Consider the following 23,097-nt stretch of genomic DNA (forward strand, 5'->3'; position numbering starts at 1 on the left):
TCTTTGCTTGTTTGCGTTTTTGTCAAGAACATCGTTCTTTTTGCGTTTGAACGTCAACGGCAATGTGCGTCAAATCCGAACCGAATCGCACTAAAGGAGACATCTTGGCTGATCACGCAGTCGAGAAGCGTAAGCCGTTTAATAAATACGCCCAAAGCCTAAGCCAAACACGTTCATCGCTAACGGCTTCAATCATTACCGACCAGATTGGGCAATTCTGGTAATGGGTCGTTTGTTTCATCCGACCATGAGCTGCACTATCTCGCCCGATTTCGGGCCGATGACGGTCGGCTAGTGCTGTAAATGATTGGGCATTGGGAACATTGCCTCACTAGACGCGAACTAAAAGCTGTTGGAATCTCATTGACGATAGATGTTACTAGTTCGATTCAGTTGTGCACTAAGTGACACGATGCACTATGACCTAAACTGATGCTTAGTCACTGTGAGAATACTGTTATTCACTGCGATTTCTTGTGAAATATAATAATTACAGTATCATTGTTTGTAATTTACGTTCTCGATGCATGTGTCGCGCACAGGGTCTGTCTGTTTCAGTGTTTAGATGCGGGATGAATAGATAAATTGGAAAAACAGAATTACTTGTAATAAATATCTGTGTTTTATAACTGTTTTACATAAAAAAGGAAGAAAATGAGCATCGATAGCATATAAAAACTAGTGCTTGAATCAGAATAGTGATATAATGAGCATGGTTCGTTCAGCCTTCGACGCTCTAAAAAGTACACGTACGAGCAAACGTACACCGTCCTTTTCCCACTCACTCAGGCAATGAGTATGATCGCGGTATGAAGCAGCCCGTGATCATGGTTAGTACAAATATGGTTTATTTTATTGAACATAATTTCACACCTAAGCACTAATGTCATTCATACACAATTACACATACATCCATAACATATCAATATACGCCTAGGTGCAGCTGCAGACGCACACATTTTAGGTGACAGAACACATGTCTGCAATGCGTACCAAACAGCTACTTTTGATTCCTGTATATATAATTGTTTCCACACTTCAAAGGAAATGCGCTCACCCATCACCCATGCATTCATGGTGTTGTAGCGATGGAAAGAAACAAAGATGGAAACGTGCTTGCAGTTAGCCTCAGCAGCTATCACGTTGTTTCAAATGCATCCTTACTTTTTGGTGAAAACGCACCTTACGTATCTCACTACCCTACTTCGCAAGAATAAGCCAATGTATGACAAACATGTCATGACAAATTCAAATTGGATCACGGAAATCGTAGTACTGATACATTACACCATACAGTCAAAGCACCAGCATTCATTCGTCTAAATCATCTGCGACAAAGCAAAACGTTAGAGACGAAACACTGTCTCGTTTTCACGTTCGCATCACTCGACTTTCGCACAGTCCCGACCTCAGCTCTACAGGGTGTCCCATAAGTTCGTTCTCACCTAAATTTTAGGTTTTTAGGCTCTCTTGCTTAACCCTCGCCGGCACAGGCCATTTTGAGTCCTTCGACGGCACAAGGGGGGGGGGGGGGGGTTGGTACGACCCCCCCCCCCCCCTCGCGTTTGGCCCCTGATCGAGCTAGAGCTTCGCGGAAAAAACGAGCGTGTTGCCCGTCACGAGAGGAAGCCGATGATACCCAATTTTAAGGTCCTAGGTCATCGGGTGACCTTCCAGGTCAGGTCAATGACCCGAAAACCGGGAAAATCGGGACCTGTTAGAAAGTCGTAAAGTGTGGCTGCTATGTGGTTTTCCGGGGTGCTGATCACGAATATCGTGTTAGTTTTGATCATAGATGATGTCTTTAAGCATTTAGACCAGGTCGGGTCAGGTCAGGTCAGGTCAACCGGTAGGGGTTGTGACTGGTATTCGTAATACGTGTCAACCGCCTCGGACAGCTTCGTAACATGTTACGAAGGCACCAAAACTACTTCGTAAATGTTCAAATGGTTGCTAAATTCGAATTCAGCTCCAAAAACTAGCCTAGAAACATGTAAAACTCGAAAAAGTGAACCGAGGTCACCCGAGGTCACCAAAGGTCAATGACCTGACCTGACCTTCAGGTGACCTTGACACCCACCCTAATGCATGGGAGCAACATCAAATCACATGTTTGAACGTTTGAAACCACGAACAGCTTGCAAACGCGCGGCTAATGCGAGCCGACATGCGCCGAACCGCGATTTCGGCCAAACATGGTCACAGAAAAGAGGTCACAGGTCAAAGGTCATTGAGGTCAGGGTCATGAAATTTTCAGGGTAGGTGTAAAATTCATCAATGCGAAGGTACGGAAAGTTTCGTCGCGATCGGCCGCTTTTTACGCGAGTTATTCGCGAAAAACCTTAGGGGGGGTGCATCAACCCCCCCCCCCCCCTGTGCCGGCGAGGGTTAAAGGCACGCTGAAATTGGTTCGTTACTGGGCTTACGTGGTTGCCATGGCTGGTAGAAATATGCTCCACAGTAACTAATTTCTGTAGACAATATAGTTTTTGCTAGAGAGCCCGTTTCCTACACAGACGGCTAACGCCGCAACATAGAGGTCTCCAATACGGGTACGTCTCGGTATTTAGTCAGCACGTGACCATTCGCGACGACTGAGGGTGGTTGAGGCCTACCAGTCTGTAGACAATGTCCATCGCTAACTGGAGGCACAGTCAGCAAGTGACACCGATGATTTGTCGGGAGTCAATCATTGCAAGTTTATCCTCTTTTTTTGTCAGCTCTCAGGAGTGAGCCATGTGGCCAAAACTGTGTGGCGCCAAACACTGTAAAACATATTCACTAGCTAATTTTGAAATTAGGCATTTTTTACGAGTGCCTCCCTTGCTCCTCGTTACAACATATATGGACATTAGTAGTCAGAGCCATGCACGTTAACAATGCCGCTTGTGGAACAAATGCCTACGAGCGAGAACATGTTCAGGAACCTAATTTTGCGCAGTGTTAATGAACTACGCACAGCCTCACAGTGTTACCCGCCGTTGGCTTGTTCTCGGCCAGTTTTTAGCGTGTCCCTCAATTAGGTCATTTCGCTATTAGCTCAGCTGACGAGGCCCCGGCTGGCACCTACTAAACGGATAACCTTGCGTGCAACCCCGCTTGTTGTCACGAACGCCTGCAGCTGGTAAACGTGCTGGCAAGCTTGCGTGGTCAGCGGCTTTGGATGGCTATGAGGATGTGCCTCATAGCTATCCTCGTCGCATGTTACAACCTAGGAGTCTGTGGCTGCTTTCAGAAGGAGTCCCCCCCCCCCCGCTTCCGGGAGCCGGCGTCCATTTTGTGTTGAGTCGCCATTACTGTGTGTGTCTGCCCAACTGCTCTTTGGCTTGATTGAAGGTGAGGCATCTTGTATCATTTGCTGTGTGCTCAACAAAAAGGTTGTCCATTTGTAAACAAAAGTTATTATGTTGTTGAGCTAGAAGATGTATAGTATCGCATAATGTTTGCCCGTCGTTGGCAGAAGTGCGCCGGTATCGTCTATCCAAGTCAGAATAGCTATATTGTTTGGGACTTAAGCTAGCTTGTGGCAGGAATCTATCACTTTATTCAACTTTAATTTAATCATTTTCCAGATTGGTATGCCTTATGATAATAATAATGTTAATATTCGTTTTTTTCACTCATTACAGCACTGAGAAAAAAATTGACTCCATATGGGTCAAAACTCTTGAAAATGCTCCCCTGAAAACTCCTTAAAACCATTGATAACTCCCTTTCCAGCAGAGTTATCGAGTGTGTTCTAGGGTAACTTCGAGCCTTCCTCATTTTGCGAAAGAGTTTTCAAGAGTTCTTAACCCGCGCCCGGCTGGGGGTCCTGGATTTCCACGCCCTGCTGGGGGGGGTGTTTGAACACCCCCCCTTCTAACTCGGCTCCTGGGCCACGTAGCGATACGCGGAAGGCGGCGTTCGAAAGAGCGTCAAAAATAATGAGGAAATTACTTCGGTCAATTTTTTGGTCAGGTCAAAGGTCAGGTCACCAGAGGTCATTGAAGGCAAAATTTCGCCGATTTCCAGGTCGAATGTCGACAATTTCCAAGAAGCCAACGCATAACTCGGGAACCAATAGAGCTACAGCGACGCGGAAAAGCGCATTCGATAGCCCTATTAGCGCCCTTTCTGAGTAATTTTCTCAGATTTGACCTAACGTCAACGGTTTTGCCTGCAGGGGGCAAAAACTGCAAAAATAGCCTATTTTTCGGAAACAGTTTTTCTGCAATAACTTTTGACCCAAGCCTTGTACGAGCTTACTTTTACCGGCATCGTGTTCCTCTCGTCAAGACGCATCGAATGAACTGTAACTTGACCTTGAAAGGTCAACTTGAAAATTTGACCTCAGGTCAAGGTCATGACCTGACCGGAAAGGGTCATGTTGCATATCAGTCGATCCGTATCGTCGAGCTGAACACATCTAAGGCGTTTTCATCGCTCTAGCATACCTCTATCAAAAGTTATTTGCGAAAAACTGTTAGATACCATTCGTGACCTAAGATGACCTCAGGGCATAAACAGGGGTCACGGACACCATTTTCATGTTCAGTGTGTCTAAACCACGTGTAATTCAGTGTTTGGGAGTGTTTATAATGTCTTTCGTCCAAAAGAGGCGCATTTCAATTTTCTCCCATTGACTTATAATGGGGAGGTCGCAAAATTGACCTGACCTTAGGTCATCGATATCAAAATTCTGAGATGAACATTTTGTACATGCTATTGCTCTTAGCAATCGCTGAAAGTTTCAAAGCGATCGGTCACTCGGTGTAGCTATGACAGACATTGAAACTTTCTATGAGGTGAGGTCACTTCAAGTGACCTGGTGACCTGACCTTGAATGACCTTGGTCTGAAATTTTCACAACATGTGTAGAATTGATGTATGATAAGGTGTACCAAAAACGGCGGCGCGGAGCGCCGCCGTTTTTGAGATATTCGCGAAAAACCACAAGGGGGGGTGTTCAAACACCCCCCCCCAGCAGGGCGCGGGTTAATGGATGACGAAATGACTCCATGTGTGACACCCCATAACTCTGTGACGCAACTCTCCATTACTCCCAAAAAACCTTTCCCGAACGTTCCGACAGGAGTAAAAGGGGAGTTACGAAGGGGTTTTAGCATACGTCGCGAGGCTGCCGGTGGCCGCCATCTTTTGCGCGTAGTACACAGCACGTTGTGCGGGGCGGCGGGCGAGGTGTTAGTGAAGAGCGTGTTGACTTAGACGGACCTGACCTATACAGTGACGGATAATTGGAACTTACTTTGGATTTAAAGGTAAGCTTAGCTGTATTTCTCATCATGCTTTTATAGTGCCAAGTGTTATAATGCTGTGATGAGAACATATGGTAACCCCATGTTCTTGATGGGCTGGAATGGTCTCTGTAAGGGTAATTGTTTTGTTTTGTTCCTCTGAGTGAGATAAAGATCGGAAACAGCATGCTCTGAGTTTCTAGGTATTGGCAAATATCATACATTATTTCCCTCGAATAAATTGGAAAGTTTGGATTACACAAGCTTTACACGTCATGGATCCTATTGTTATTGCCCAATTATTTTAAAATCCATACCAATGAAAAATATCAGATTTGAAGGGCTTTCAAAGCAGAGCCAGAAAATTAAACTATCTTGGCATAAAAACCTTGATTTTTCTAGCCCCTATATATGAAAAAAAATCAGTTACCTACCACTGCCACTGCCCATGAATGATGAAAACCACCGACAAACCAGCATGTTTAAATAAATTTTGTCTAAATTGTTGTATGTTTTTAGAAAGTGTCCATTATTGAATTTCTTTCTTTAATGTAAACATGGGTACCTATGCAGCGTATAACGTCCTTGGCTTATTTTTAGCGACCTGCTCAACTTTTTGAGCGTTCAAGTAGGTACGTTTTATAGCATTGCCCTACTGTGTCTGCAACTAAGATGGAGGCTGTTAACTTGCCCTTTAGACTTTCACTGAAACTTAACTTTATCAAAATTGTAGTGCATAAGAAGTATGCTAACTTTGCAATCTCTTGCTTTCATTATTTTGACATCATATGCCGAAATGCAGTATCAGTGCCAACACGTCAGGTCGCGTATGTCTCGTCTCGTCCATCTTGTCTCATCTGTCTACCTCTCAGTCTCCTCCCTCATTTCTTCCTTCCATCTTTCCTCGCTTTCTTCCTCACTCCCTCTTTCCCTCCCCTCTCCCTCCCTTCCTTCCTTCCTTTTTTTTCCTTCCTTCCTTCCTTCATCCCTCTCCTCCTTCCCTCCCTTTCTCCTGCATTATTTCCCTCCTTCTCTTTTTTTCTTTCTCCTCCATTTCCTCCCACGCAATGTTAAGTGTACCTATAATTTCATGGTTATTAACATTTTGCAGGGGATGAGCTGGAGAGCCTGCAGCGCATCCCGCAAGACACGTCGGAAGCCAACGGAGGCCAGCAAAATATCCATCCCACCATCGTGAAAGGAGAGCAGGACGAAGAAGACGAAGTATTCGTCGAGGCCCAGGAGGTGGTGGAGTAGCGGCACCACCAGACCAAGCATTCCTGCTGTGGTAGGCCGCCTTTTGGATTCTTATCATCAAAACTCGCGACCGTGAAGCATATGGAGTGAGATCCCCGGAGAGCGTGCCGCGGCGGGACGTCGAAAGCGTTTGTTAATTTTTAAGCCTCCCACCGCCCCGGACTATGAATACACATTTCTTGAAATATATTTTTTATCTGTGCTTCGGTACACGAGCTTTGGGTGGTTACGCTATTCGTCCAATATTTATTTTCGGGGGGGAGGGGCTGGAGTGGAGTGATGCGAAGTTTGGGTGAGTTTGATGGGGAGTAACAAGAGGTATACCTACCATGAAGCTGTAAACGGAGTTTTGGGGAATAATGGAATGGAGTAATCGGGAGTAATTATGAGGCAGTAGGAGAGTCATTGAGAGTGATGGAAGGGAGTTTCAGGGAGTATGTTGTTTGTTTTGATAGGGTAAAGGAGAGTAATGAAGAGTTTTCTAAAACGGTAGGGAGAGTTACAGAGAGTTTCTCGAGGGAAGTTTTGGGGTGTAATGGAGAGTTTTGGAGGGGGTGTAATGAGGAGTACCACCTGGGAGTTTTGGGGTGTCGTTTTGGTGAACTCCCCCTGGGGGTGTCATGCGGAGTCAGGATTTTTCTCAGTGAGACTTCTCTGGTAAAGAATGGGGCCAATGTCCTGGCCTACCTGCACCCCGCGACTGCCGCCGGTGCAGAGCTAATGAAAAAATCACAAATGTTTGATGGTGGTTATTTAAGAAACCTTATTGAAAATTATTCAGTTAGTTGTTGTTGTTGTTGTTGTTGTTGTTGTTGTTGTTGTTGTTGTTAAAGTTATAGTTATTGTCCTGGCGTTGTTATTGTTCTCGTTCTCGTTCTCGTGCCCGAATAAATGTGCTGCAGCGCTACTCAGTCTGTTTACTTGCGGGTGGCGGTCGAGAGTCGGGGGCACTGGTCGACGGAATTCCGTCGACGGAATTCCGTCGACCCATGGTGCCCCGACCCCGAAGGCCAGTAGTGGTATTAGTTAACTAGTGCCACTACTGGCCTTGAGCTAGTACCACTACTAGCCTTGGGGGCTAGTACCATTACTGGGTATGGATTAGTAGGCAGTGGCTAGTTACCTTACCAGGCAGGGGCTGTTATGACACCTAGTAGACGCACTACCCACGCTATTTACGTGCGTGTTGTCAAACTAGGTGGAGCACGGTGGTCGTATGCATACGAGGCACAGCCTTGTCGAACAAGCTTGTTACTCGGCAACTAGCCTAAAATTAGCCAAATTTACACGCTCCTGCAATGTTATTTTTGCGCTGAGAATTCCTCTACGAGGGGCTTGTAAGTTTTTTTTACAGTGAAGTGGCCATCAAAAAGGTCAAAGGGTTAGAAAGTTGGTAAGCAGACTTTTCAGGATGGATTACCAGCTGTCTAAGAGTGTTCTTTCGGGGTACATAACTCAAGGTGACTTAAGCTTTGCTTACCGGAGGGCTCAAAACAGTCAAAAACGTCTTAAAATGGCCAATCATGAGTTTCGTTATGCCTGAGGCTAAAAAAAAAACTAAAGGGCTGAGGACATCAACCAGGTCATCTGGACTAACTAGTCCACGTTCGAGATGAAACACCCGTCCAAACCCGAAAACAACCCCATAAGGGCGAAGGAGGAGGCCTCCGTTTCGTCCCGTTATGTTCCTATGCGAAAGGCCAAGGTCACGGTATTGTGGGGTTATAGGCGTCCAGACGCTGACCAGGTTGCGAATGGTGTCCCAGAAACAGCTTTGGGAAGCATAATGCTTTTCCAAGAACATCTAGGAGGAGTTTCAACCCTCAAGCTTAACTCGAACCGCGATTATGAACACATTTATAGAGGAGAAAATGGCATCCGAGAGGTCGTAGGCCCATCTTCAGGCAAGACAGTGCATCAGTGCACAGGTCAAGCAAAGCTTAAAAGCGGTGCAAGGAGACTGTGACAGGCGTTTGTGGCAAGACCACATGCCAGGCACCTCATCGGATCAAAATTTCATAAAAATTTGTTGGTTATGCTGAACATTAGGCTCGTCGAAGCGTAGCGCTGTTCCAGCCTCGAGGAGCTCACGACGCATGTCAAGTCAGTCTGGATTAACTTTAAGCCTGCTATGCAGCCAAACATGCCGGTTGTCATGCCGCAGCATGTGTTCATGTGTTTGCCTATTAAATGGGGAGCACATTGAGGGGTCACAAATATATCAAGTCGCAATGTACTCTGTTTCACATGCAAATATAATGTGAGAACGAACTTATGAGACACCCTGTAACACAAGTCGTGAATCATTTGTTCAAACGGAGTGAGGCTACATTGGTTTCTCTCTCCTGCCTTGTTCACTCACAAAGTCACACTTCTTCCACCTTGCTTTCCTGCGCCCGCTAATGACGTCACGCATCATTTTTAACATAATGATATTCGTATCGTGCCGGTAAATTCGTATCGTGCCAAAGTCCTGTATGCTCACAAGTTCCCGTGGAAACATAAACACATTTCATCACCATGGCAACACAGCTGCAGTCCGTCGCCAGCAACACACATGTGTCCATCGCGCCGCAGCTGTCTCCGACAAGCCTCAACTGTCTCTGCTCGCCGTAACTGTCGCCGGAGTGTTGTAAATGGATCTGCTCCTTTGACAAAACTGCTTCTTCTCGACAACAGCTATCCCATCACGAGAGCTGGTGGCAGAACATTGTTCCATTTCATCCGACAGGGCCGCCGGAGAGCCACCTGGGAGGCTCCTCAGTCCTCAGTCCCAATGGTGAAGGAACACCATTGTTCCTTCACACCTCACACTGATCTGCCGTCAGCACCAGAACTGTCTTTGACCTCGGAGATCACAGGTGGTCGGCCGCGGGATACATTGTCGGGCCCCCTCCAGATCCGTCATCAAAGGCTCACACCTCATTACTCTGTGACCGGTCCCTTTGGGCGGGCACACACCCCTTCATTGTTCCTCATTAACCGCTCATCGCCACAATTAAATCCCCTCCGGTTCCGAGACACCGGGTCCGCGTTTCAATTCACAGACACAGTCGAGTCAGCTTTTCACTTCACAGACGCCGGGCATTCAGAAGAACCACCCCCATGTCAAAGGGGAAGCGACGTTCCCCGCGGCACCGAACCATTCTGTGAGATCCACTGGCTCACAATCGGGAGGTGTCGGAGGCGACAGTCAGTAGCGCTGGTTTATATCCGCGGGGGCGAGCCGACGGGCTGACCTTAGCTGGTCGGCTAGCAGGGACTGGTCGGTGTCAGCAGCAGCAGAAGCCAGCAGCAGAGGAGGGCCACTGCCGAGGTCACGCGGTGACACGGCTGACCCCCGGTCTGCATAGCCGCCGGGTGATCGCCTGCGGCAGCAGCAGAGGTCAGAGGTCGTCAGAGATGGGAACTTGGTGAAATGACACTTGGCGACAACCAAACGATTGGTGACCGTCAAGTAATTGAAGACAAATGATTCACTGATACCTTTTTCGGATACAATGATGCAGAGAAAGCGATGCGAAAATTAGTTGAATACATTACTTGGATTGGTTACCGAAACTCGAAGGTCTGTATATTCATCTTTCTCAGTATATCTTATATTTGATAGCCCCAAGATATTCGGGGCCCACAATAATTACAGATCAGGGAGATCAGTGGCGGGTAATCCTACTAAATCAGGCATACATTCAGCCGTAATGCAATATGCCGGTCGGTCGGCCGGCAGTGACCATCGGTCATTGCTGTACGGATAGCGGGCGTCCGTGGGCCGTGGTAGGCTTGCGGGAGTAAGTTTGATTGGCTGAGTCGAGTAACGTTTCATGTAGTCTCCATTTCTCTAGAAAGATTGAATGTGGTTCCGGTACGAGAGGCAAGGTAGCGTTTATAATATTTCTGAGTAAGTGCGAAGGTGCATTTTGCTTTAATTCTGACCCTTGATTCGAATTCGTTCTAATTTCGAAGCCGGTCTATAGTCTGGTGCTATCTGACGACGTCTGAGGCCTGGCAACGTATGTATACATAATATGTGGTCTGGCTGGGTCTGTGGTCTGGTGGCGTCTGAGGTCTGTCAAGGTCTGAGGTCTGGCAGCGTCTGAAATCTGGAAGCGCTGAGGTCTGAAGCGGTCTGTAGTCTGGTATCATATAATGTGTGAGAAGGTCTGTGGTCTGGCGGGTTCTAAGGTCTGTCAGAGCCTGGGGTCAATCAGGGTCTGCGGTCTGGCGGTGGCACCCGTTCCGGGGAACCCTAAGATAACTGTGTGGTGGAGCACGACGCCAGACTAGCCGCAGATTAACTCGCGTTCTCAAAGGCCGACAGTGGAGCGTCCCAATCGCCTCCGTTCCGCGAACTGCTTTGAATGAGAACCTCCGGCAGTGTCTGGCTCAGTCCGTGACTGATCAGTCGGCTGCCGACCGTGACTGATCAGTCGCTGACAGTTCAATCGCGTGACTGCTTCCTTGACTGGCCCAGCAACTGACAGCCAAAGGAAGCAAACACGTTGCATGCTCTCAAAAGGAGCAATGTCTGCAGGGTTGTATACGACTCAGAGTTGAATCATGAATCGACTCAAGAATCAGTCGTTTTTCTTCGAGTCATGAGTTGAGTCGAATCAAATAATTTGAAAGCTTAATGAATCATGAGTCGAGTCGATTCACATATGTATAGGCCATTTGAGTCAGAGTTTGAGTCGATTCAAGGTAACGCGAGTCACATTTTGAATCGATGCAAGGTAACTTGTCACAGTCTGCTCCAGCCACCAGATAAGATAAACTTATTTTAAAGTCATGAAACTGCTAGTGAAGTAGTGAGCACCTTTTATGTTTTGGCTGGCATCAGCTACCTATTATATTCAACTTTGGCAAGTCAGCATTGCAATTGCCTCAGCCTGTATTTATAACTATATGCAATCACTACATCTGTGGACTGTTACTGCAATACTCACATTGGGTTGGCTTTGTGAGTGCTAGTAAGGGACACTAACAAGTATGAGATAGATACCCGTTTACAATTGAAATAAAACCTTAAATAATTGTCTATCAAAGTTCTCTAGAAAGACCATCAATAACCCTCACATTTTTCTTTTCCGATGGTTCACAATTGCTAATTCGTGGTCGCGCATGACGTCGCAAATAAGTATTCGTAAACAAGACGAAAAATGAAGTTTTTATTTAATTCAAGCTGATAAATGAATAGGAACAGTTTTAAAATGATATGAGAACTTGATCTTTTTAGCCAGTAAATTATAAAATGATGAAGGTTAAGAAAAAATATAACATGATTTGGTTTCAAATTAAAATTGTATGACGTCATTAACGTGGACAAATGTTTCTCGAGCTTGAATAGATAAGAGTAATATTTGTAAGTTATTAGCAATTTCTGTCGACAATCATATTTGCTGCCATATCCCAAACGTAAAGGAAAAGCAAAAAATCGTAGCGGCGCTACCATAGCTAAAAAAAACGCTACCATTACGCAAATCAACTGGAAAGTGACGTTTTATTTAACTTTGTTATTTATAATAAACGCAAACGTCCATTTTTAGGCTTGGTGTTGTATTTTTCTGCTAAATTTAATAAAAATTGGTTTGTTTATTTTGAGTTTAATTAGTTATGACAAGCTAAAGCTAAGGTTAAGATAATTGACGTCATGTGTTTATACCTTTAAAAAGTGGATCACACTACATTATTGGATTATGCCCTAAACCTTGTCGTAAATTCTCAAGGCCACAAGGCAACAGGGCATGAACAAAATGTTTTTTCTTTGCATTTTGTGATTCTAATTAGCCTTATATTTGGCTTCATATTTGTCATATATTAAAGGCTTCATATTTGCATTCTTATTTAGAAATCAATACTGTGCTGGCTTGCAGCTGGCACGTAGTTAGGTACCTATCGATTTGCTGCTGACATTTTTATTTACATTATAGGTACCTATGCAAAGTGTGTTCTGTGGTTTCAATAATAATAGCAACATGTTTTTCTTTATTTTTATTTCATACATAAATAAAATGATTAATGTTAACTTTGTTAAATATCTACATGTATATAGTTCACTAGTTGTCAGGAATTACATATGCAGTATGCACCCATGAATGTATTTCACTACCTAGTAAAGCAAGCGTCACACTTCTTTTTGCAACAAAGGGGAGGCGCTGTAGGTTAGGTTTTAGGTGGTAGGTTTTAGGTTGTAGGTTGTGTTAGGTTAGGTCAGGTTTGATTAGGTTTGGTTTGGTTTGGGTTGATTAGAAAGCATCTCTGGGTACAGCGCCTCTCCATGGTTGCAGAAATGAGTGTGACGCCTGCTTTACGACTACCTGTATTTCTTGGGTTTGCACAAACATTTTATGTTGAATAATTTGATGAGTCTGTCCAATGAGTTGAGTCAGAATTGAGTCATGAGTCGATTCAAATTATTTAACAGAACCCTTGAGTCATGAGTTGAATCGAATCGTTAAACTGAAAATATGCTTGAATCATGAGTCGAATTGATTCATATATTTCTTGTCATGTTTGAGTCAAGAGTTGAATCGAATCATTTCAATTAAAGTTTTTGGAATCATGAGTCGAGTCGATTCAGTTTTAGGAAACTCTCTTCTGAATCGACTCACCAAAAATTTGAGTCGTATACAACCCTGAATGTCTGTGAGTTACATGCATGCCCTATGCCCATAATCCATCAGTAGGCGATCAGTTACACTTGCCCTTCGTTTGCTCTCTCCATGCGTTATGTAATATTGGCATAATACTATGTGTGATTGTTTGTATTCAACTACAAAAGCACAGAAAATTCGAGCTAAGATGGATAACTGGCAAATTGTATTTATAATATTGTTGAACAGACAGATCGAATGTAAAAATGTACCTAATCAGATACGATTATGAGTGCCTACCATTTAGCCCAACAACATAATAATGGCTACATGAGTTGCAATACTATCCTGATTATTGTGATTAAGGACGTCCTAGGAACTTAGTCGTCTCAGAAGTTTTGCTCAGCCATCAACGCTGAAAGCAGGTCTGAAAGGAGGCGATCTCGTGAGGGTTACGTCTTTGAGGAAATGGGAAAATCAATCACATTAGCCTAAAGCCGGTTCTAGGGAAAACTCCTCTCCCAGCAGGATTTCGGAGCAGCAAAAACAAACTGTTAAAAGTGTCTGTCTCTCTTCTAGTCCATATCCATGACATTCTCATCTCATCCACTGATTTCGTCAATCGCCACATCCTGCTTCTCTCGAACACTTGCCATTCTCTGCGAAGCTCGTAATTATGCTACTGTCGATTCACGGTAGAGCGATGCTCTCCCAGCGCCCTGTGACCCCGGGACTACCTTAGTGGAAATGCGTCGCTGTCCCACTGCGAGCCACGTACGAGTATTCCAGGGGTTGATTATATCCCATGAGACTGAGTAGGACGGTGTGACGGCCTGACACGCACTAGCCATAACGTCTCGTACTCCGGTAACTCAAGCTCGTGCCGTCGAGCACCTATTGAAGTTATGTCGTTCATTGAATGCTCATTTTGATCGTGGGAGGATATTCCACCCCTTCATCGCTTGAAAATGTAATGCCCATGGACTAGCTACATGACGCTTAGAAGTAGTTGCCTAGTTGGTGAAGGTGATGAAATGGATGTCTAACATTATTTACTAAGACCGGCAAATTGACACGCGTGCTGTGAACTTAATAAGTCATCGATACCCTATCAGCTCGAGGGATACTATCCGTGATGTTTCACTTTATGACACGTCGACAGGCTGCTGGAAAGTTATCCTCGCATTACGCTGAATTAACCCATGAAACTCTGTCGCTTAGCGAGAATAAACGTACCTATTACCTATTTTGATTTAATAACATTGCATGATTATCGACTGCCTGGCTGAGCAGCGGCTGTATGGAAAGCTTCACAACCCCTTCACATAGAAACACATTCGTTTGCTCTGGCTGCTTTCACCATCGGAGGAAACGCAGCACCCGTTGCATGTTCGACCGAAATGAAACGGATGTCAAACAAGTGCAATATTCGCCAGATTAGGCGGGCTCAGCTCAGGCTCAGGGTGACGACTGGAGAGGAATTGATCATTGTGGTTCAGTAGCATGACCAATACATTTAGCCGTGGTTAACACGCTACTAGATGTGACGCATCCAAATCAACACCGCGTGCCCCAATCTCGTCCGTGCATCATGCCCTCAATACTCACCATTGAGTATGTGAACAGTGACCTTGACCTGCTGGAGGCCATCCGGGTCACAGAAGTACTCTCCAGAATCGGACGGCATGGCCCGCTCGATCAGAAACTTGCTGATGCTATTGTTGCCTTCCCGGTATGTTCTGATGCGAACTCCGGCTCTGGACAGGTCATACTGCACCAGCTGAGGAGCAATGGGATGAAGTTCGCTGGTGAACTGCTTGCGAGCAAAGCACAGCATTCACTCACGCATCAAGACACAGACATACAGACTGTAGTGAATAGACAGACGAAAAACACATATAATCCACACGCACATACGTGCTATCGTATTGAAACAATACCAGGAGGAAACCCCAACATAAAACCTGAATACAGCAATTTCAACGAAAGCAGCTGACGCTAAACATGTTAGCGAGATGCGCTATTGCAGCAGCATTTAGAACATGCATTACCTTGCTGTCGTGGGTCCACCGGACGTTCTCGGGGGCCTTGTGGGCCCCACGGATAATGCAGGTGAGAGTGGCGTCACTGCCACGATTGATGTACAGCTCGGGAGCGCCCACGATCTCCACTTGCGGCTCTGAAATGAAGGCAGCATACATCAGGTGATGGGAACAGGAGAAAGTGTTGAGCGAATTGGAGGGGATGGGAAACTGGAATACCAACTCTGGCTAATGAGAGAATTCGTATAAAGAAGGTTCGCAGTTGAGTTTCCATGGTGTGAAAAGCTATTTTTTACTGGCACCTCTATAGGTCATTGTCAGTTTACGATAAATGTGGTGCTAAGATGCATCCTAAGTAATTGTATATTGTTCATTTTGACAAGTGTTTACTTTAATGAAAAACAATATCAAATTCTTATCTGTATTCAATGTAAACGCGTTTCGATTATTTCTTTATCAATACATTGATACAATACAGATAATGAACACACACGATTCAATGTGGGTGAACGCGAGCGATGAGATTGATATTTCAAACGTTATGACCTATTCACGTGGCAAAACTTTCTGTTCCCTCCATAAAATTCTACCCAAAATTGGTGCCAATGAGTAATCTCCTCTTTTTGAGTTGATGTTTGGCAAACATTCAATCACCGCAGCCTCGATCAGTTTTCGTCGATTTTTCCCCTTTCCGCTCCATAGAACTCTTGCGTCTTTCCACTTTGGTAAATGGTTTTGTTCCTCTATATGAATAACGAAAGAGCTTGTATCTTTGTGGTTTCGAACGTCTCTTTTATGTTCGTCTATTCTCTTCTTCATTCCTCGATATGTTTCGCCTATATAAGATTTGGAACACCCCCCGCACGGAACTCTGTACACGACGCTGTCCAAACTTTCGTCCGCCGTTCTTTTCTTGATTATATCTTTAGTCTTAAGACCGGTCCTTTCCAGAAGTATGACGCCTGCCTGTCTTAAGGCCTTAGATATGATGTCTGTATTTTTGCTGCCTGGTACTACTATCGTTCTATGGTGTTCTCTTTTTCTTTTGTTCAGTGACCCAGATGACCTTCTTCGTATTTGTTTTGCTCTTCGTAGGCATTTGATTAAGAACGCCTTTGGATATTGAAGTTTTTTAAATGAATCGAATATGTGATCGATCTCGTCATCGATGTAATCGGGACTGCAAATCCGATACGCGCGTAAGAAAAAGCCAATCACCACCCCGGATTTCACCCTTTCACCGTGTGCCGAGAGATAGTGTATATAATCTTCACGGTTTGAGCTCTTTCTGTAGACTTTGTATTTCAGGTTTTTCCCACTCTTGATCATGAGAATGTCCAGGAATGGCAGCATGCCATCATTCTCAACTTCAAGTGTGAATTGGATGTTTCTTTCAACTTCGTTCAGTTGCTGGAGCTTTAACGTGAGATCAGTATCTTCCGGCACCACTACAAAGACATCATCGACGTACCGGTACCAAATGGTCTCAGTTCCCATGACATGTTTGAAATGATCCTTCTCTAGCATTTCCAGGTAGAGGCAGGCCGCAACTGGACTGAGGGGCGATCCCATTGCTAGGCCGCTCACTTGCGCATACTCTTTGTCATCATAAGAGAAAGCCTGGAACCTGAGGCAAAGCTCCACCAACTTTAAGAAGTCAGGCTTGGGAAGTGGAAAATCGTCTGTAGGAAGGTCTTTGATAGCAGTTTTGATGGCTTGGAGCGCGCCTTCTACCGGCACGTTCGTGAACAATGCCTTCACATCAAAGCTGGCTAACGTCTTGCCGCTGATATCAAGGTTGCTCAAACGGTTCAATAGATCTCCTGAATTCTTCAAGTGGCTATCAGTAATGGAACCTAACAGCTTGGTTAATGGTCTCGCCAGAACCTTAGCGAGGCGGTGGGGCGCACTACCAATACCCGAGTCATTTGACACCATTGTCATTTCTTCGGCAGATAAGGGCGGTGGCATAATAGTCTTAGACAGAAGTGACTATGACCAGAAAATGAACACTTTATTGGAAGATGAACAGACATATGCGAAGAAGAAAGCAGGTTTTGTCAAAAAGCAAAGTGTTCAATTTAATCAAAGTGCTAGGAAGATTCTGAGAAGATCCGAGCGTGGCAAAAATCTGCAACACCTATTGGAGCAAGACCCGAAGGCACCAAAAATGCGGGGGTTACCCAAAATACACAAAGAAGGGGTTCCAATGAGGCCGATTACCTCGGGTATTGGTAGTGCGCCCCACCGCCTCGCTAAGGTTCTGGCGAGACCATTAACCAAGCTGTTAGGTTCCATTACTGATAGCCACTTGAAGAATTCAGGAGATCTATTGAACCGTTTGAGCAACCTTGATATCAGCGGCAAGACGTTAGCCAGCTTTGATGTGAGGGCATTGTTCACGAACGTGCCGGTAGAAGGCGCGCTCCAAGCCATCAAAACTGCTATCAAAGACCTTCCTACAGACGATTTTCCACTTCCCAAGACTGACTTCTTAAAGTTGGTGGAGCTTTGCCTCAGGTTCCAGGCTTTCTCTTATGATGACAAAGAGTATGCGCAAGTGAGCGGCCTAGCAATGGGATCGCCCCTCAGTCCAGTTGCGGCCTGCCTCTACCTGGAAATGCTAGAGAAGGATCATTTCAAACATGTCATGGGAACTGAGACCATTTGGTACCGGTACGTCGATGATGTCTTTGTAGTGGTGCCGGAAGATACTGATCTCACGTTAAAGCTCCAGCAACTGAACGAAGTTGAAAGAAACATCCAATTCACACTTGAAGTTGAGAATGATGGCATGCTGCCATTCCTGGACATTCTCATGATCAAGAGTGGGAAAAACCTGAAATACAAAGTCTACAGAAAGAGCTCAAACCGTGAAGATTATATACACTATCTCTCGGCACACGGTGAAAGGGTGAAATCCGGGGTGGTGATTGGCTTTTTCTTACGCGCGTATCGGATTTGCAGTCCCGATTACATCGATGACGAGATCGATCACATATTCGATTCATTTAAAAAACTTCAATATCCAGAGGCGTTCTTAATCAAATGCCTACGAAGAGCAAAACAAATACGAAGAAGGTCATCTGGGTCACTGAACAAAAGAAAAAGAGAACACCATAGAACGATAGTAGTACCAGGCAGCAAAAATACAGACATCATATCTAAGGCCTTAAGACAGGCAGGCGTCATACTTCTGGAAAGGACCGGTCTTAAGACTAAAGATATAATCAAGAAAAGAACGGCGGACGAAAGTTTGGACAGCGTCGTGTACAGAGTTCCGTGCGGGGGGTGTTCCAAATCTTATATAGGCGAAACATATCGAGGAATGAAGAAGAGAATAGACGAACATAAAAGAGACGTTCGAAACCACAAAGACACAAGCTCTTTCGTTATTCATATAGAGGAACAAAACCATTTACCAAAGTGGAAAGACGCAAGAGTTCTATGGAGCGGAAAGGGGAAAAATCGACGAAAACTGATCGAGGCTGCGGTGATTGAATGTTTGCCAAACATCAACTCAAAAAGAGGAGATTACTCATTGGCACCAATTTTGGGTAGAATTTTATGGAGGGAACAGAAAGTTTTGCCACGTGAATAGGTCATAACGTTTGAAATATCAATCTCATCGCGCGCTCGCGTTCACCCACATTGAATCGTGTGTGTTCATTATCTGTATTGTATCAATGTATTGATAAAGAAATAATCGAAACGCGTTTACATTGAATACAGATAAGAATTTGATATTGTTTTTCATTAAAGTAAACATCCTAAGTAATGTTACGCGTAGCCTAACTCTGACTCAAGCTGGGTGTTTTGTGATTGTTCCCGACCTACCAAGTGCAGGCTTCACTTACATGCCCGATAAGCGAATTTATCATGAACAAAACAGGCGTCAGATGTTTTAGGGCGTTATGTTTAACCCGCGCGGGGCTGGGGTCTCCAGCCGAACGCGCGGGGCTGGGGGGGGGGGTAAATTTTACCCCCCCTGTTATCTCCCGAACTAATGGTTCGATTTGGAAAATTCAAACGCCAATCGAAAGATCTCATCACGAACAACTATAAACATGTACTTAATTTTAAGTTTAAGGTCAAGGTCAAGGTCAGGTCAAGGGTACAAATTGCAAGTTCCTACAGTATCGGCCTTGCACCGTAGTTGCCGAAGAATGGAGTCATGGACTGAGACTGATCGCCCAAAACGTGTTCTTAGGCTACCAAGACAATATTCGTTGCAAACAATATCATTCAGAGGTCAAGGTCAAGGTCAGGTCAGGTCAGGTCAGGTCACCAAAAACAAAATATAGAAAAGGGCATGTGCGACACATGTTTTATGGGTCATTTTACTCATAGAATTCAATAGGCACACTCAATAAGTGATATGGACCACCTCTGGATGAATTTCAGGTCAAGGTCAGGTCAAGTGATGTCAAATTTTGAAGTTGGTTGCTAAGGCCTAAAAAGGTGTCTATCTGATACAGTTTTTCACGGCGAGTCGAATGGTGCTATTTTTGTTTCCGTACGAGGTCTAGAACTTCCAAAAAAGTCATTTTTCAAAATTTTTGTGTGTCGTGACGTCATACAATTTTGAATAACTCCCATATTTTTGAACCGATTCTTCTAAAACTTTATATGTAGGTACACATAGACCACTTCTCTGACATATATTCCGGTTTTTTCGATACACTCAAAATTTTGGATTTTATAGCTATTTTCCCAAAAAAGTCAGTTTTTTGGAAAAATTTGGGCCAAAATCCAAAATTTTCAAAAAACCGAGATAGCCATTTGATAGACAAAGTAGAATTACGTATATCCTTTTTTGTTACGGCTTGATTCCTTTATAAATGAAGATGTTAGCGGCGTTTGAACTTTTGCCGTTTTTGAGGCGAAAATGGCGAACATGACGTCACTAAAACGTCAATTTCTCAAAAAATTTCCGACGGATTTCGCTCAAATTTTCAGGGAACGTGTCAAATTGATGTAAGAAAAGGTACTGAAAGTTTGGCGGCGCTGCGCGCCGCCGTTTTTGAGATATTGCAAAAATTCGCGAGGGGGGGTAAAATTTACCCCCCCCAGCCCCGCGCGGGTTAAAGTATACGAGGTTTGAAACGCTTATAGTGATTTCAAACTCCCGAATGCGTCTCCCCTGGGAAGTCCTCTCGACGTTGGTGGCGCAGTTAATGGCGTGACTGAGCGGAGACAATATCCACCGGTCACGTGATCAATTTATCTAGTCAGCTGAACTGGGCCGGCAATTTGCAATGCCGATGGTATCGACAGGTCTTAAGAGCCGCAGCTGGCAGTGAGGCTGAATGGAACTGACGCCATGGAGGCGTGACAGTCCCACTTTGGGCGCGGCTGCACAGGCCCCGTTTCCATGCAAATGCGCAGCAAGTTGCAGTCGAACTATTGCAGACGGATAAAATATACAATGTGGGATGTTACAATGGAAATAGGCTGATTGGTATGCATGTGTATGTGAAAATGGGATTCATGTGGTGATTGGTCAGTGTTTTGGAGCTCCTATGGGGAAGTGATCAAGTTTGATAGAAGCAAGTCTGATACCGAAACAAATCTTCTACGAGGTTTGAAGTCTCAAAGTAACTTGCATCCGTCCAACTTTCATCAAAATAGTTTAGTTCAAAGTATCGCTGAGATACCTTTTGGCTTTAGAGAGAGAAACATATATATGTTTTCTTTTAGTTGAATTGAAATTAACTGACGAGGGGTCCTGTCAAAGCAAATATTTTCAATATGCTTGATTATCCGACAAACAAGCATATTCAATATTCATTATCCAAAAACAGTGTTGACACTAGGGTTACCCGCGTGCTCCGCAACGCGAAGAAGGGTTATTTGTGACCCATGGGTATTGGGTTGGTCTGTGTCGATTAGGTTGGTATCCTTTCGTTCGATTGCTTTTTGACGGCCAAGCATTTTGTAATAAAGCAAAAAAGATACATTGCATCGAGGTGCCCGTGTCGTATCATCATGCGTTCTACTTAAGAATGATTCGAAAACTGGCGTGAAGTCTTTTGAGGGCCACCGATGAATTTCGCTAAAAATGACAATGTAATGGTTTATAACATTTACATTTTTAAGAATACTGATGCTCATCATGCCAAAATAAAGACTAAACCTTGGACAGAATTGAATGCTCTTTCCAACGGTGCTATTTTTAATTGCCAGAGATATCAGATCATTGAGTAAAGCCCGTGTGATTAAAGGGACTATCCCACCTTCTAAAATGTTGTTAAAACCAGTTAAATTGTGCCCGACTTTATAGATTGGATGACCAGGAACACGGTTCTGGCATTTATTTTTCATTAAACATCTTAGGCTTCCCATATTCCAAACACAAACTTTCAAATATGTGACGTCACAGCCCAAAATTACCTCCTTCCCCAGGCCACATTACTGTCATAAAGCTGATTCTTTTTACTCTGTAGGCACCACAACAAAGTTCAGACCAAGTTTTAAGCGATTTTTCAACGAACAAACCCATTTAAATCAGAATGACTAAACGAGGTGACGTCACACTAACGGTCGCTCCATGTTGAAGATAGGGCCTTGCGCAAGGCCCATTTTCAAATGAAGGGAACGAATTTCTTCAACACCAAGAGGCCGCGGGGGTTGCAACCTAGATAGATAGTGGTTTCTGAACCTCGCCGCAAACTTGGCTATCTCAACTCAAACCCCATGTTAAAGGTGGGATAGTCCCTTTAATAAAGTGGCACAAAATTGACAAACAGCATTTTCTCCCGTGATTTTTACCACCTTGATTTGGATCAATCAGCTTTTCACAATTTTTCCATGAGAGGCGGTACATTTTTATTGCTAATAGGCGTTGTTTCAACCCGCTCCGTCTGGCGGTCACCTGAAGATAATATAAATTCCAAAATCCGTCCAAAACGTCAATTTTCCACATAAAAGTGCCCTCGCCGGTGCACGTGGCGCGTGCCATCCCCTGCACCGCACACCATTCGATAGCTCGTTCAATTATCTACACGATGCTGTTTTCCCCGTGCCGGTCGGACCCCTGGTCACCAAGATATTGCACCGGGACCGGAACCGTGTCGGCCAAGATTAGCCGTTTTCGCCCGATTTCGCACGCCGATTTATACATGTAAAGTCTATGACGCGAATTTGCACTTTTTGGGCACGCACCACGCGCTCCCTATCGACCCGATCGAGCTGAGACCCCTCAAAGGCACGTCGCGCATCCTTGATCTATGAGTTGTGCAAATTTCATCGGGCTAGGTGCAACCTTCTGGCCTGTAGTCCACGCAAAGCACCACCAAGTCGGGACCTCGGTAACGGACAGACGCACCCTCCTCAAATAGTTACGAGCGAGCGAGCGCAGCGAGCGAAGCGAAGTCTTTTCAATATAACGGAAAAATATCAGTATGAACGGCCCGGCCCGGCCTGTAACGCTTTTGAGAGGCTTATATCTCAGCAACCGCTGGACCGATTGGCCTGCGGTCTTTTTTGCTGGGTAGCCCCATCCCTTCTACCCCGTAATTGACTACTTTTGATACATCTCAGTGACCGTCGTGGCACGTGCCACGTGAAAAGTCAAGGGTGTTCAAGCAGTTTTGCAAAAGTAGTGATTTTGAGAGGCCCATATCTCAGCAGCCGCTTGGGCGATTGTCTTGCGGTAATTTTTATAGGGTAGCTGCATCCCTTCTAACAAAGGTCGGATACTCTTGATCTATGTGAGTGACCCCCACTGCACGTGCAAAATGCAAAAAGAAGAGGTGCCAAATTTGTTCCCATTTCAGTAACTCGGTAATTACTGGGGCGATTTCGCTGAAACTTGGCATACAGGTAGGCACCCACCAGGCAATGCATTCCCATGTGTTGCGGTTAGGGTGCTACTGCACGTGCGCACGTGCAGGGGGCGCTTCCAGATCTCGAGAACGGCTGGGCCGATTGCGCTCAAATTTGGTACACGGTTGGGGACCGGTTTGTAGG

General features: G+C 44.9%; 1 protein-coding gene across 1 annotated transcript in view; it reads right to left on the reverse strand.

The window, feature by feature from the left end:
- Window positions 1-920: 920 nt before the first annotated feature.
- LOC122383524 (hemicentin-2-like) overlaps window positions 921-23,097 on the reverse strand; it is a 42,420-nt gene continuing 20,243 nt past the window's right edge. Inside the window, exons 5-8 of the mRNA XM_043370032.1 lie at window positions 15,136-15,263; window positions 14,693-14,864; window positions 8,857-9,862; window positions 921-1,390 (exon numbers count right to left, since the gene is read on the reverse strand). Coding sequence (XP_043225967.1) covers window positions 9,747-9,862; window positions 14,693-14,864; window positions 15,136-15,263 — 416 coding nt within the window. The 3' untranslated portion in view covers window positions 921-1,390; window positions 8,857-9,746. The remainder of the gene's footprint in view (window positions 1,391-8,856; window positions 9,863-14,692; window positions 14,865-15,135; window positions 15,264-23,097) is intronic.

This window comes from Amphibalanus amphitrite, unplaced genomic scaffold (genome assembly GCF_019059575.1).
Source record: "Amphibalanus amphitrite isolate SeventyFive unplaced genomic scaffold, NRLGWU_Aamphi_draft 000166F_arrow, whole genome shotgun sequence".
Lineage (NCBI taxonomy): Eukaryota > Metazoa > Arthropoda > Thecostraca > Balanomorpha > Balanidae > Amphibalanus > Amphibalanus amphitrite.